At 44.0% G+C, this 16,871-nt stretch overlaps 1 protein-coding gene across 1 annotated transcript in view; it reads right to left on the bottom strand.

Annotated features, from left to right (window-relative positions):
• The window catches only part of SREBF2 (sterol regulatory element binding transcription factor 2), a 32,324-nt gene extending 15,453 nt beyond the window's left edge, over positions 1-16,871 (bottom strand). Inside the window, exons 1-8 of the mRNA XM_081877593.1 lie at positions 16,583-16,871; positions 6,421-6,810; positions 4,547-4,728; positions 3,602-3,742; positions 2,615-2,839; positions 2,068-2,182; positions 1,702-1,883; positions 902-1,094 (exon numbers count right to left, since the gene is read on the bottom strand). Coding sequence (XP_081733719.1) covers positions 902-1,094; positions 1,702-1,883; positions 2,068-2,182; positions 2,615-2,839; positions 3,602-3,742; positions 4,547-4,728; positions 6,421-6,810; positions 16,583-16,667 — 1,513 coding nt within the window. The 5' untranslated portion in view covers positions 16,668-16,871. The remainder of the gene's footprint in view (positions 1-901; positions 1,095-1,701; positions 1,884-2,067; positions 2,183-2,614; positions 2,840-3,601; positions 3,743-4,546; positions 4,729-6,420; positions 6,811-16,582) is intronic.

Genomic DNA, 16,871 nt, shown 5'->3' with positions numbered 1-16,871 from the left:
ATTTTACTCAAATAGATAAAAATTATTTCACAGTGTAGCTAGACTACAGTGGTGCCTCGCAAGACGAAATTAATCCGTTCTGCGAGTCTCTTCGTCTTGCGGTTTTTTCGTCTTGCGAAGCACGGCTATTAACGGCTTAGCGGCTTAGCGCTATTAGCGGTTTAGCAGCTTAGCAGCTATTAGCGGCTTAGAAAAAGGGGGGAAAGGGAAAAAACTCGCAAGAACTCGCAAGACGTTTTATCTTGCGAAGCAAGCCCATAGGGAAATTCGTCTTGCGAAGCACCTCAAAAGACGGAAAACTCTTTCGTCTAGCGAGTTTTTCGTCTTGCGAGGCATTCGTCTTGCGGGGCACCACTGTATGTGACTCTTGTAAGAATCCCATTTAATAACTCCCATGTCCTGCAGAAGTGCTATGAGGATGGGGTTTTAAAATGACCTAGTAAAACTCAGAACAGATGAAGGCTGCAACCCTATACAAGTTTTCTTAGGAGTGAGTTTCCCTGAACACAATGCAGCTTACTTCCCAGTAAACATGCAAAGGAGTGCCCTGCACAATTCTTTAGAGAATATCCTAACAAGGGTCAAATCATTACTTTAATATACAGTGCAGGGGTTTCTCAGTATCCAACCAATGGAGTGGCCAGTGTTGATATATGAATGAATGGTGTAAATGTTTTGATGTAAGCAACCTCGAGTATGGTTTAACTATAGAAAAGGGCATACAAATAAATAACATCCTTTAATTAAAAAAAAAAATTAAAGCAAATAAATAGCACCCCTTTTCCCCAGTGTCACTACTACTGTCTGTGTTCAGCTACTGTATATGTGATCCTTAAAGAACTCCAAACACCAAACAAGCAGCATGGAGAAGTATACTGAAAGACTGGATTTCTGACAGTACCTGAGTTTATTGACAGAATACTCCTCCCTGAGCCATGATGTACAGAAGCATCAGAGTCAGCTGTCCTTTGGCCCTCTAGGAGGGATGTTAGAGGATTGAAGGAGAGACAGAGGAACGTAAGAGCACAAAGCAGCATCCGTGAGCGGTCAACCATTCCAAGAGCAGCAGCTGGAGAGTCAGGTTCATCTTTAACCTAGACGATAGTGGTAGAGGATGATTTGTTAGAGAGCAAGAGAACTGTGAAACAGTGAAGATAATTAATTGTTCCCGGCCTACTGAGAATGTATAAGAATTGACTGATGTTCACAATTTATCACAGCATTTCAAACATGGCTATATGAACAATCTCCGCTATCATGCCTCAACATGTTTCTGAGTGTGCTGAATCAGAAGGAGAGCTAGTGTTATTGTTGCAGCCAATCAATTTATATCTATATATTGTGCACAACATTTCTTCTTCCTATTCTCACTCCTGTTAAGAGGCAAGAGAAGAAGGGGAGACAGCAGAGTTACATCAACCTTTTTATTAAAAGGTCTGTGAGACGAAATATTGTATTATTAGGCTTTGGGTACAGGACTTCACACAATGACAGCCTAAACTAGCCAGGGATGATAATGTCATGAAACTGATTAACCTTTGTATTCCGAGTCACATCTTCCTCTAGAACCATAGTTCATTACAGCCTTTAATGCCAAACACATGATCTCCAGCTCAACCAACACACATCACCTATGTCTACAAGTAGCATGCAACCCTTATGCACGCTTCCCTCTGTAGAATGTTTTAGGATGTTGACTACCTTTGCATCATCCAGCAGTGGGCTTCCTGGTTCTGAATCAATAGAATAAGGGGAAAAGCCTGCTTGTGACCCTGTGTCAGAGGCTGGAGGAGACATCAACAGAACATTTTGGTTGAAGTCATCCATCTTCAGATCCACATCATTGTCCACCAAACTGCTTAGGTCAAACCCCTTCAACAGCTCTGAAAAGACCAGAGATTGCAAAGATTAACTACTCACATTCACAATTCAGTTTTCTTTCCCTTTCATGCTTTCCCTTGCTTCCCTTGTTTCACATGCCCACACAAAACTGGGCAGTCAATAATATAAGTCATCAAACAGTGAAGTAGGAGGTCAAAGGCACTTAAAGAGCCACCCAACACTTACTGTTTTTCTGATTAGCAAGCTTCAGGACCATGTTCTCTTGACGCAGCTTATGGTTAACCTGCTGTAGGTACTTAATGTAGTCAATGGCCTTTCTCAGTACCCCTGACTTGTGCATCTGCAAATGATGTGCATACATTAAAGAGAATGAACAATAATTTTTAGCAATAATGCCACCAAATCCTCTTTCAGCACAAGCTTCTACACTAAAGCTGCAATGATTTTCCCAATCACAGGGAAGAATACGAAATGGATTCAAATCAAATACACTTAGCATCTATCATGGGAGACCAAAACTCCATATTGACTGAGCAAAGATTGATAATCTCAGTAAGAAGCAGAGAATCTAGGCGTATTAATACCACAAGATATCTTTTCATCTCTTTTATTTATGTCTCGCCATGTTTAGTGCACATATAATTATGTATTTTTCTAACTTTCAAATAAAGAAAATAAAAAAGGAGCAGAGAATTATGACTTGCAAGCATATTGTCAACTGGGTTTGAAATCACAGCAGTCTTTTTGCTTTCAGCCACAAAGCAACTCATACCTTTGCATCTGTTCCCATGACTAGGTCCTTCAATTCTATGATCTTATCATTTATAGATGATCGGTACCGCTTCTCAATTATATTATGGGTTGTCCGCCTCTCTCCTTCCTTTGGTGGTTCTGGTTGCTTGGCACCACCAGGCACCTGCTTGATGGGCATCTTCTCCTGCCCTCCCATCACCATGGGCATTGTGGTCAAGATGGTACCATTGCCACCAACTAAAGTCTTTTAAAAAAAGACAACAATGAACCAGTTAAAGATTAATTTGTTCGGTGGGTTGGGAGCTGGGGCCTCTGTGTTACGGTGGTTCTGCTCCTACTTGCAGTTGCTACATGAGATCAGCTCTGGGGGACTCCTGCTTGGCCCCTTGGCATTTGGTCCATTCTGTCCCTCATGCTGCTCACTATCTATAGGAAGCCCCAGGGAGCTGGCAGCCAGGGATTTGGGACATAGTGCTGTCAGTATGCCGACGAGAGTCAGTTCATACCTCTCCATCCAGCAGAATCAGAAGAGATTGTGCGGATGCTGGATAGATGCTTGAAGGTACTACAGGATTTTCCCAAGCCCAGGAAATAGGGAGGCATGTTCTGGATGGGACTGAACTCTCTCCTGAAGGAATTGGTATGCCGCTTAGGGGTTCTCCTCAATTTGAAGCTGCCACTAGAGATACAGGTGATCTGAGTGTGCTCTCAGTAGTGAGAGTAGCCTGTGCCCAATTCCAGCCTGTTTTCCAGCAGCAGCCATTACTGGGCCAGGATAGCCTAAGCTCAAGTATCCATGCTCTAATAACTTCATGACCTGATTACAGCAAAGAACTCCACATGGAGTTACTCTTGAAGAAGCTGCAGCTGGTGCAGGCTGTAGATGCTCACTTGTTAAATGATCCCTTCTGCCTGCCCCACTTAACAGATTCTTAAAACACCATACTGGCTGGCAAGAGGGAGAAGGTGCATGTTTGGGAAGGGAAGGCAAGATGCCCTACAGTACCTGCAAGGCTGTTGTATGAATAGGCGTGGTCAGTGCTGTGAGGGCTGGATTCTGAACAGCAGTCATAACAGGGCTGCCATCAGCTTTCAATGTTGTTAAGACAAGAGAATCAGTCTTGATTATCTGTGGCTGGACAAGGACCTAGAAGGAGAAGAGGCAGTTAAAAGGTTTAGCACAACAACACAAAGCTCAATACTGCAAGCACTGCAGAAGCTGGGCAACCTTTTTTATAACAGATTTCTGTGTGACTGCATGGAGTTCCAGTATGCAAGTTTCAATATATATCTAACAACTGCTTCAGTGTATGTTCACCCCATGCTCCTTCCTGCAAATGCCAAAGGCCAATAAGAACTTGCCAATGAGCCAACCTGTTGGGTGTATGGAAGACCCTGAATATAGTAAGATCTGTGCTGTCAGTATGGAGCCTGACTGCCATTGAAGACAATTTGATTCTTCTGTACGAAGAACAAGTTCTAACCCTTGTAGTTATGAAGGCAGTTCTAAAACGTGTTGTATCCAACTACTAAAAGCTTTCAGTAGTGAAACAAGGAATACTCTATTGTCTCTGATTATTTTCCTTTCCATTTAACAATACTGCAGCTGGCACATTACTAAATATTAAACCCCAATATGCTATAGATACAGCTCTACATCTAGTAGTTTGCTATCCCTCCCCCCACAAAAAACCCTCTCCAAAATCTCTACTAACCTTCTTCTGATATTGGACCACTGCTGTCCATTTTTCTATGGCTAAGCTATCCTACAATTCAGTTCATCAGTGATCTAAGCCTAAGGAACTTCACTGCTGAGGATAGTCTGGTCTCCAAGCAGTGAAGCCACTTCCTGACTTTGAACAGTAAGGAAACCGCCTACATAAATATACATGCCTCGGAAGTGCAGAAAACTAAACCTTCCCGCAAAATATTACAACATAAAACTACTCACTGGAACCTGCTGGACTTGAGGGGCAGCTACTGCCTGGACTGTGGCCGGGGTCAGTGTCTGGATGGTGCCATTGGCTGTTTGTGTCAAAACCCTCTGAGCTTGCATCGTTTGCACTTGCTGCTGGATAGTGACTGGTTGAACTTGCGAGGAAGTCACCAGGCTCTGAACCTGGGGTTGCAGCACTAAAAGGAAAACAAGAGCAATCTGAGAAACTGCCTGAATGAGCTGATACTGACAGAAGACTACAGCTTTCATTATGATGCTAAGCTGCAATCCACGACCTCTCAGGAATGGCCAGTGTTCAGTCAGCTATTGGGGGGGGGGGGTTCTCCTGGTTCCTCTTCCTAGCAGCATTAGACCCAGCAAAGCAATCTATGAAGAATTTAAAACCAGCAGCAAATATTGAAGTCAGGAAAACAGATAAAGAAAGATTGTCTAGCTCTAGTCACATTTATCTGGACCAGCTCCCTTTAAAAAAAAACCAAAAAAAACAACAATGCTGCCATGAGCAAGTCCACATGGCTCAGAGGGGCTTCCCATATTCCTAGCATGTGTTTCCTAGTTGTTGTTTTTTCTAAGGGTAGTTTCAGAGAATGTCTCTTGTACAAGCCTTCCCATGTATTGGGGAGATCAGACATACCCCTACTCAGAGCACAGGCATTGCCTCAAATAAGGCTGGATGGCACAAGAGTCGGAGCATTTTTGAGGGTGTTGGTCTTCAAGAAGTTAGTAAAGATTATTCTGTTACAGTGACTAGACAGAAGTCTTACTGAAGTTTTTCTCACTGAAGATTTCTACAGCTGATAGGAGTTTTAAGTTTTTCTGTTCTAGTTTGTGATGTTTTAAACATACAGTATAGACTTAGATCAAGACATGCCCTTCTGTGGCTACTGCTGAGAAAGGGAGAGGAAGGGAGAGTCAATCTTTGCCACTTCCCCTCCCCCCCCCATACCCCTTAGTACAACATCCTCTGCTGTACCAAGGGTCCCCCAACCCTCTAGAGAATATTTCCATGGGACACAAGGGTCTGCAAGGGAAAGGAGGAATTGGCAAAAATTACCACAGAGCATCCCTCAAGCTGAGTTCTACATATGTAAAGTCTGAACCCAACACATCATAAGAAAGGTTAGAAAACAGTAGATTCTATACAATCAGAAGAAGTGGAAGATTCGGATACTGGAGAGACAGACAAGAATGAGAAACTGTCATGCTCTTACAGAAGAGTACAGGAACCATTCATAAGCCTTCTTCAGTTGTTATAAATCTAGGAAAGTAAACAGTGGGGACAAGAGCCCTACTTCCACCTTGACCCCCTCATTGTTTGACAACCTCCAACTCACAAGTGACTCTAAAAGGCACAGAGGCCTTTTATACTCATGGAGGCCACCCCTTATTTTAGAACCCTGAAATTTGAGTGGGGCCCTGATGGTGGAGCTAGCCCACTTGCCCCTACTGCCTCCCCCCTATGTTAGCTTTCTTTATTTCCAACACCTGAGGAGAGTTAAGAGTGATAAAGGTGCATGATGTATTGTGTAACTGTACATTACTTTGCAGTGATACCATTCACAGAGTTCCTTTTGAGTGCTACCTATGCTTTACTGCACAATATTTAAGGCCACTCCCCAACTCCTGGTCTTGGTCTCCAATGCCCTTCTTCACCCCAAATGCCAAGCTTCTCTAATTTGCCTGTGAGATCCTAGAAAACATGCACCTATTTAGAAACATTTCAAACATTAATAGAAACTTCTCACAGATATGAAATTAGGAATGGTGGCTGTAAATGCTGCTCTGATACCTCTTGCTCTGCTGGAAGATTAGCAAGACATTTAAGACAACGTAGGACTACTTGTTACTACAAAGACTTTGCAAGTTACCTTGAAAACTTGTGGCTGCGTTTTGGTATATTACAGGCTGCTGAATGAACCGGGTCTGGGGAGCAGAGCTGAAAGCTGGAGTAATCATCACAGTCTGCTGCTGGAGCTGAGGCTGAACCTGGGGACGAGGCTGAAGAGCAGGTGCCGTCCGCTGTGGAACAGGTGTTGCGGCAGTTTTCTGAGACACCTTCACTTGCACGGACTGAAGCTGGGGAGAAGCTGCACCAGGAGAGAAGGTCTGTAGCTGCCCCTGGCTGTAGGGCCTCTGTGACGAGGGATCTGAGGTTCCACCACCATTACATACACTGTTGCTCTGGAAGGAGCCACACAACTGTTCAGAAAACAGATCTGGAAATTCTCCAGCTTGGTTGCTGACGAACTTTAGCATCTCTATAAAAAAATAAATTAAAAGAAAGGAAAACAGTGAAATGATATGACGGACCATTGATACCATGGAGACTGATGAAAGGGTCACCAGATGTAATCGCAGGAACAAAATATATACTATGCACATTTGTCTGTTTGGGATGTGAATGCATTCTCTCCTGAATAAATCAGGTCCTTGGCTTGGGGATACTTTTAAATCGAGTCTTATAGTCGGACACCCAAATGATGCCGGGTCGCCGTGCAGCATAACCTGAAAACGCTCAACCTGAAGCATATTTAACCCGAGGTATGACTATATTGCTTGGAGGAAATGGCCACTGGGATTGCTCACTCTTAGTGCCAAACAGAACCTTTCCTAGGCTTCTGGATTCGGAACTGGGTTAGAGTATGTGCTTGCCTTGCTCAGGCTTAATGGATGATAGGATAGCAATGTTTTTCTGCACGGCATGCAGTTTGATCCTGAACAACAGCACCAAGTAAACAAGCACAGGATCAGGCTGCAAAGGTTCCACAGGAGGAGTTTGCTTCAGCGTCTCCTTGCATCACTATCATTTATAACCAGTTCTACCATTCATATCAGCAATGTGGACTAGCTAAATAAATTAGCTAAGGAAACAAAAATCAGCAATCTGGATAGAAACTCTGTAAGCACGTTCGGTTAGCAGCTGCAAAGTTGTGGCATTAGAACATTAAGAATGGAAGCAGTAATAAAGCTGCAACTTTGCCAACGGCTACATGTACTTACAAGCATTTCCTCCTACAGATTTAACAAGTGCCCAGAACATGTGTTGTTGTTGTTTAGTTGTTTAGTCGTGTCCGACTCTTCGTGACCCCATGGACCAGAGCACGCCAGGCACTCCTGTCTTCCCAGAACATGTACACATGGCCTAATGGCACACAATGTATGTGCAACCTTTCAGACATTACTAGTGCAAGTTTAGAGCAAGGCACATTCAAAGTATGCTGGTACCGGTAATTTCATTCTAAGATTTAAGAGAGAAAGCCATGGTTCACTTCATTAACAGCAGAGAGTTCTGTTTATTAGGGGGAACCCGCTACTATGTTTGTTTGTTTTTAGAACCATAGAGCTGTAGAGTTGGAAGGGACCCTGAAAGCCATCTAGTCCAATCCCCTGCAATGCGGGAATTTCAACAAGCAATCCCCCAATTTGAAACCTTACTGGACCCTGCTTAGCTTTGCAAATGTGCTAGCAGTTTTATTGCTGCAGCAATAGGACAATTTAGGTGACAGTTTAGGTGACCCCAATAAAGGATACTGTCATACTGTCACTTTTAGATTGTTTCTAAAGGACCAGTATAGCTACCTGCATTCTTTCACTAAGTAATAAACGGTGACTTTGTGCTGGAGTGTCCTTCTGCCAAGCTCCATATACCAATTGTGTCTCACAGTCAATTGAATCAGCTGAATCATAGAATCATAGAATCATAGAATCATAGAGTTGGAAGAGACCACAAGGGCCATCGAGTCCAACCCCCTGCCAAGCAGGAAACACCATCAGAGCACTCCTGACATATGGTTGTCAAGCCTCTGCTTAAAGACCTCCAAAGGAGGAGACTCCACCACACTCCTTGGCAGCAAATTCCACTGTCGAACAGCTCTTACTGTCAGGAAGTTCTTCCTAATGTTTAGGAAGTCGAAGTTGCCATTACAATACAAGTCATCAGCAGATACTGTACATTTGTCTTGGCTGACAAGTGTTGCTTTCAAGGAAAGCTGTAGCCAGGATAACATTACAGTTGCTATTATGTTATTGAAGTAGCTGAGAACAGGTCCTTAGAACAGAACGGAGTCAGACAACGTGTGCAGTTTATGAGCAGGCTGCTGTTCTCCCAGCACATACAGGCATGTCAGCCAGAGTGCACCCACACCACATCTTGGCAACCACATACTGTTAAAGAGGGCACCATTCTTAACATGCGCAAAGATCTCTTCCCAGACTGGGAGCAGGTCAGCCTGCCAAAAATTGTGGATCGAATGTCCCTAATTGTACTGAGATCACAAAAACTAGACAAAGCTTCCTGCCAATTTCCGAAGTAGGAAGCTTAGAAAGCAGATCTTGTAACTGCAGAAGTCACTAAGTAATCAAACCTAGAAGCCTGTGGAAGCAACTAAGAACAACCATTCAGAGTACAAATAAGCAGTTCTGTTCATGCCACAACCTCTTTTGTTTCCTCTTTATTCTGCAAGCTCCGCCAAGTTAGTAGCAAATGAGCCACTCCCAGGATCAGGGCTATTGTGGGTAGTCTAATTGATCAGCACTGGGAAACAAGACTTGATACATATGGAAAACCTGTTAGGCAAGGAATATTGGTCGGACTTACAAAGAAGCAAGGGAAGACTATTCACCTGACAGAGTTCAGCTGAGAGGTGAAGGGATAAAAGGAAAGGAAAGGGAGCCAAGACCACATACACTCACCCACCCGCTTTAGTGATTCTTTTGGAGAACAAAAAGGGTGCAAGTTTAGGAAAGTGAAGATATGAACCCTCATTTATAATCTATGGTGCAATCAGGAATGCAATTCCAGCAGAGAGAAAGTAGCAATGGGTTGAAACTCTCCCAATATAAAAGTTATCACTAGAAGAGATCAACAAAAAGTTTGTGTCTTCCCTGACAGCTTCCCATGCCTCTTACAGAGATCCATCTGACTATGTAACACAGGCATAGGCAAACTCGGGACTACAACTCCCATCATCCCTAGCTAACAGGACCAGTGGTCAGGCATGATGGAAATTGTAGTCTCAAAACATCTGGAGGGCTGAGTTTGCCTATGCCTGATGCAACCAATCTCCATTAAGAAAAACCTCTACAACAACCTTCATTAGCCTCCAGATATTTTGGACAGCAATTCTCATCACCCCCAGTCAGCACAGCCACTGTCTCTGCAAGTCTATCATATATAACTGACAATGTTGTTCAAATAACGCCACAGATTTTCTGGTCCAACCAATTTTTCAAACTTCAGCAAGAGCAAATATAGTATAATGATCTCAGAGCTACTAAGCTACCTTGCTGAGAGATGTAACTAGCCCAGGCAGGGAAGCCCTACAGAAGCAGGTGCCTAAGGGAGCCCATATGACAGGTTACAATTTCTACCACACAGCCCTTGGGCCACAATTAAGCCCTAATTGTTGCTACTCTCTCTATCCCCAAGCCGTTTTCTTTTGACTACACGAGGCAGACATGATGATATCAGCCTATGATCCCTTTATTTGTCAGAACTATTCTGCAAAGTGCAAATGGGAACCAACTTTAGAAATATCATGTAACTGGCATTTATAACAAGTAGAAGGTAAAGGTAAAAAAGGTAAGGTAAAGGACCCGTGGATGGTTAAGTCCAGTCAAAGGTGACTATGGGGTGTGGCTCTCATATCGCTTTTCCGGCCGAGGGAGCCAGTGTTTGTCCACAAACAGCTTTCCGGGTCATGTAGCCAGCATGACTAAACCATTTCTGGCGCAACGGGGCACCGTGACAAAGCCAGAATGCACGGAAATGGCGTTTACCTTCCTGCTGCAACAGTACCTATTTATCTACTTGCACTGGTGTGCTTTTGAACTGCTAGGTTGGCAGGTGCTGGGACAGAGCAACGGGAGCTCTGTCCACTGTCATGTGGATTCAAACCACTGACTTTTCAATCAGCGAGCGCAAGAAGCTCAGTGATTTAGACCACAGCGCCACCCACATCCCTTGAATAACAAGTAGGATAGAAATTTGAAAAGTATGGAGAGGAATCACTGACCACTTTACCCCATTGAAGTTGATAGTATAAATTGCTAACATTTCAACCCTACCCCAGAACTCCTCCTCTTGATATTGGACCTCCTGTATAAAAAGAAAGCTGCAGGTATATTATTTTAAAATTACATACAATAATTATTACCTGGTATCTAAATTCTTAACTTGGCTTTTTCTATTGAGGGGGGAGAGAGACATGGGACCCCTGTTTTGGAATGTTATTTGATTAGGGGTTCAGAAAACACTTGGATTTTCTGCTGAAAATTGTCCCCCCTTTGGTTGTCTTCCTCGCATGTCTGAAAGAAGCCAAGTATGGAATGTTTTTCAGCAGTATGAGCCCCTGCTCTGGTCAATAGCCTATTTCCTATTGGGGTGTCATGACTGCTCCCCCCCCCACACACAAATAATATAATTGGCCAGGTGAAACACACTGCAGTTTGGCCCTGAGGCCCTTGGAAAATTAAACAATCACAACATTTTGCTACTGTATATATTTCAGGGGTCATGCATATGCTTAGCATAGAAAGACCCACATGAAATTACTGGCATGGAAAATATCTGTGCCTGTAACCTTAGGGAGCCATTGCCCTTCCTGATGGACAGAATGGGGCTACAAAATGATCTACTGGTCTGTTGAGATAGGAGACTTCCTCATATTTCATCACATCTCCTTCCCTTTTAGAAAGAAATCAACATACTCACAACCCCCTGCTATACTTCTTCCTGTTACTACTACTGTGAAACCACTATAACAACTGATAAACAGAGACTGGTGACACAGATAGGAAGTCAAAATATTTGCAACTGGAAAGACTTGTTTTAAACTAAGAGAGAGAGAAATCTTAACATACAACCATAGCCAAGAGATAGTCAAATGTATCCTGAATTTCAAACTATCCTATGTTTTTTAAAAGTCAGGACTTTGGGGTGGTTGCCATGTAATGCCAAACCAGGTGCTGCACATATTTGTCATAAGCTACCGCACTCACTCTCCCACTTCCTCTACACATGCTGCTTTACTGACTTCCTTTTGCTTTTGTGGAAATAATAGTTTTCCATCATATGCAAACCAGCAAGCTATGGTTTGCACAAGCCCTCCAAATTAAGATGTATATGCTTGAATTCTGGTTTGCAATCCTCATTTGAGAGGTTTGTGCAAGCCCTAGTTTGGATGAAACAGAAAACAATATTTTCTATGAAAGAAATTCATTAAAGCACAGCACACGAGAAAAGGACAAGGAGAGACTATGCAATCAATGGGCTCATAATATTATATCAAACCATGATTTGGCATCTCATGTGAACCAACCGTAAAAGAAAAATGGGGGAAAGAACAGACACGTTCAAACATTCGTGTCTGGCTGTAAGCATTCATATTTTGAACACTGATAAATCGCAACCTACTCAGTCAAATTTATGATGTCAAGGTTCCCCCCCCCTCCATTTATTTACATAGAAAAAACAGGCTTAAACTTATGTATGAGAGAGATGGGTATGTACTAGAGTTATCTCTTAAATGTGCTTGTTTGTATTACATTCTGATACTATTTCAAGCAAAACTGTTTCACGGGATATACAGCTGATTTCTTAATTAAGCAGATAAGACCAATAGTGGGTCCAACAGTCAAGAAGGCTGTTTCTGCACATGCTGTGTGGAGGGAAGTGAGGGGCAGATGGGGCTCATCAACCTGGGAAGGTAGCCCATCTAGGAGAAGGAAAACTCTGATCCTAAACCTCCACTGCCTTGTGGGATATTCTTTGGGAGACAAAAAGTCTAAGGAGTAAACCCTACACAAAGGGGAATCCCTAAGACAGTTGAATGGCGCCTTGCATGCCTCCTTCCAGCAACTCCTGCAGCCAAGCTGGTGCCAAATTTCTGGCTCTGCATTCTTTTGGACCATGTCAGTGAGGCCGGGGGGGGGGGCGGTCTTGTTGTCTGGCCAGCTCAGGACCCCCACCCACCCACCCACACACTGCCCAAACTTGTGCTCCAGCAGGTCACTTTGGTAGGCTAACACAGCTGTAAATGCCAACAACAGCACTTCCCTGAGAAGCTGTGGACAGCAATGATCTCTTAAACATCTCTCTTCATTTCCAAGGGCTATACCAGAGTTGAAAGCATCTCGGGCCCAAGAAAGGACAAGGATCAATTATCAACATCTAGGAATTTACAAGAACAGAGGTTAGCACCTAAAAATGTGAAGTGGTATGCTAGGAATTTGAATTTTTTCTAGAACAGGTTTCTTTGTACGTCTCTCTTCTGAATCCTCTTGTTTTTCCATGTCTTTCCTCAAAGGTTTCCCCAGAGGCTGACTGCTACTGTGTGGATAAGAGAGCCCATGACTGCCTTGCAGAAGCAGTAACCAGATTGCTTACAGTTGTTGCTGGAACACGGCTGCACAAGAAGCATTATGTGCAAAGGGAGAGAGAAACTTGCCAGTAAGATAACAGGACTAAAGGGCAGTTCATACTTTATGTAGCAAATATGGTTTCTGCCAGTACACCAGAGTTACATAAGTGTGAAAGAAAAATATCCACATGCATCTTTAAACATCCACATTCACAGACGTGGCAATCCTGGCCCAATCAGAGTTCCCACATGGATATGTATAAGAGCATGTACACAGCTGTATATGTTCAAGTGGTTGTGTTTTTACACTTGTAGATTGTGTATTTACACTTGTAAATTACACTTGTAAATATACAACAATGTTTGCAGTGTAAAGCCTTAAGCTACTCTCACACTACCTAAGCAAGGCAAAAGTAACAGTTATGGGTTGGTTGTAACAGAATACAATGGTACCAGACAATAATGAAAAATCTTCTTCTTCGGTCAAATTGTCTTGTACAACCAAAACCATCTCAATTTAAATACCTGATACAAAGCTTTACAAGAAAAAAGTAATGAAACCAATTTGTCACCCTTGATGTTTAATAACCTATAATTTACAAATTCTTTCCTGATCTCAGCAGCTTGTAGAACACATTGTGCAATGTTAAGAGTAACGTCTGACGTTATCTGCTACTGAAAATATCAGGTTTCTATTTTCCACTTGCTATAAGAAATCTAGTTGTTGTTTTTTCTTTAACACACTTCTTTTCAGATAGTTCTTTCAAGCACTCTGATTCTGAAGAGCTACACCTCAAGTCAAGCATTTTTTTCCCTGGCAAACAAAATATTTTCCCAATCTGTATAAACACATGAAGTTAGGAGTGCCGGAAATGTGCAAAGGTGAATCAAATGGGTACATGTAATTTAAAACACTGAGCAATGTTTCCCAATAGTGAGGTACTATACAAAGTAACCTTACAAGAAATATGTTGAAAGGCTAATTATTTTGAGTCATGCTAAAAATAGAGAGGAAAAAGGAATCGTATTGACTTTTAAAAGGTGGGACAGGAAGGACTTTGCAGTAAGTTCCCCAACTTTTAAGACAGCTATTTTTAGTGTGCATTAAATCGAGAACGTTGCTGGAAAAACGTCAGGTATAAAAAGTAGAAACCTAGAAGGCAAATACATTGACAGTCAAATTCAAATGAGATGCCTGAATAAGGACCCTTAATCACAGGCCAAAGACATTTCCATCTGGTTCTCATTCCAGGAAGCTACATTGCAATCAACAGTCTTTATATTCAGGATGCTTCCACACACACAAAGTCCTTGCCAGTCAGAAGAGGTGGCAGAACTAGCATGAGAGACCACCTGAGGGCTATGCAGTCTATTTTCCAATTGCAGTGCTTCCTAAGGTGAAAGTTACCTACGGTACTTTCCTATAGGACACTGCCATACTGTCTCAAACCAGTATTCCAAATAGCAGCAACTCTCCAAGGTCTCAGGCAAGGGGTTCTCCTAGCAATACTTTGGGGGAGTAAATAAATGACCTTCTGCATGCAAAGCATGTATCCTCCTCTGAACTGTGCCCCCTTCTTATGTAGTGCTTCCAACTGTGCACTACAACAGCAAAGCAAGAGAAGTGGAACCTAATATTTTGATAAGCCTGGAGCCAGCATTACTTAGAATAATGGTTACTATTCCTCAGTGTCATATTGCAATGAAGAAGAGTACAGTATCCTTTGTGGGTAAATATTTAGGATTTTTTTCACACATGCCAACACAGCTACTTCTACTTTTTGAAGCTCTTAAGCAGCTGTAAATAGTACAAATAGCAGAATACTTTTGATGCAGACATTCTGCAAATCTGTAGTGTCCAGTAGCTTTTAAATAACATCCCTTTATTTACATTTTAGGGAAGTACACTAGACTACTCAGCTGAAAAATACCTGCAGAACACTAGCTTCTCGCTATTGCAGACAGTAGGTTCTTGATTCATGGAAAACTATGGCCATTTGACTCAATAAACCTGTCTTGACACCAACTACCTACTCCACTATTACTCCCCTCTTTCTTGACAAGATACTTGAGCAGATGGTCATTCTTCTATCATTTTGCTGTGTCCTTGCCAGTTCAGTTTCTGACCTGGATATAGCACCAAGAGGGCACTAGGGTGCTGACAATCTTCTGACAACAAGAATTGTACTATCAGATCTTTCTGCAGCTTTCATAGTTGCTGAACATACAGTATATTCCTGTGAATCTGGCTACAGAATATTTTTAAGTTCTTTCCTCTTCCATGAGTTGGATAATTAAGTTTTAATGGGTTTTTGTCAGGACCAGCCCCAATATATTTTGGCACCTGAGCAGCACCCCTAAATGATGTAGATTTTCCCTGGCAGGAAGGGGGACATCAGGAACATGGGGAGAAGACTGGCATTGGGATCTGCTGACCCTGTGGATCCTGCCGCCTAAAGCAGTCACCTCATCTTGCCTCATGGGTGAGGTAAGTAAATGTTTCGGATCAGAATGGCAAATGTCATCATCATACACTGAGCTATAAACTCAAAACATTACAGATAGCAACTACCAAGTGAAACCAAGAGACAGAAACTGCTTTCTATTTGTCACACACCTCCTATACCAAATTAAGGCAAGCTTCACCATGATCCAGCTCACACTGCAAAGTGTTTGTCTCCAAAATGACAAACCTACAGGGGGGAAAAATGATGCCTCTGTATAACTTCCTTTTCCTTAACACTCTCCAGCCCCAGGCACCTACACACATTCTTTTGCCACATATCCACTGGCTACACTGATAATTTACATAGATGTGAAAACCACCTACCAAGTAAGGCACATGAATGAACTTAAATCAGCACCTTCCAGATTTCAGTGATATGTATTGTACTCAGATCAGGGGCATCCAGACACTGCGATGTGGGACGGGCAGCCTTCAGACTTGCTGGGTCCACTTTGTTGTTGTTGTTTTTACTACAGCCCCAAGTCCCAACCAACTAGAGCCAGATACAAAAGAATTCCGAGACAAGGGATTTGTTCCAATCGCTGAGAGAACCTACCAGTTAGACCCATATCTATCTTCTGCCCAGCCCTGACCCGGACCACACCTTAAGTAATGAATTCCGATATGCAGGTAACACTCACTAAATTCACTCTGCTGGCACAGGCTGGGTAACTGTACTCAGAAATAAGCCCCCCTCCCCACCCACCCCTAAACTCAAGGATGCTTAGGATCCCAGGTAGCTGTGCACACTGGGCTGCAATCCCGAACTTAGCAGCGCTTGCATAGCGGGCCTTGCTCGCGAGGAAGCACCGCACGGGGGGGGGGGAGGGTATCCCACGGGAATCCTGTCAAAAGTCCACAGCGCGCGCATCCCTCTGAGGAACCTTCCGCCCTCTCTTGAACAGTGAATTTGGGGAGCGGGGAGGAGAGCCATAGGGGGGTGAGGAGCGTGAAAACAACCATGGCTGTCGCCACGCATCTTGCGCGACACCTGCCAGCCCATCCAGCCGGGCTTATCCCGTCCTCCAGGCACTTCGCGGTGAAGGGGTGGCGACAGCCCTCTTTCCCCGCGGCGAGGGGGCATCCACGGGCGGCGGCGGCGGCGGCGCCTCGGCCCCAGCGCAGGCCGGGCGCGCCTTCCTTCCCCTCCCCGCGCGCACTCACCGTCGATGTCGCCCAGCGTGAGCTCGTCGCCGAGCTCCGTCAGGGTCTCCATGGTCTCCATGCTGCTCAGCTCGCCGCTCTCCATCGCCGGCGAGGCGCAACCGGCTCCTCCACTGCCGCCGCCGCCGCCGCCGCCCGCCCGCGAGTCAGCAGCCCGTCCCAGGGAGCGGCCGGGGTGACACCCAGCGCGTTAACCCGTTCCCGGCCGGGCGGCGCTGCCTCAGCTCAGGCTCCTGGAGCTCCCGGCCCCGCGCGGCGGCGCCATCTTGGCCCAGCCTCCGCCTACTCC

The sequence above is a fragment of the Podarcis erhardii genome (assembly GCF_964252035.2).
Source record: "Podarcis erhardii genome assembly, chromosome: 10".
NCBI classification, from domain to species: Eukaryota; Metazoa; Chordata; class Lepidosauria; order Squamata; family Lacertidae; genus Podarcis; species Podarcis erhardii.
This window is presented reverse-complemented; position numbering and strand designations above follow the sequence as displayed.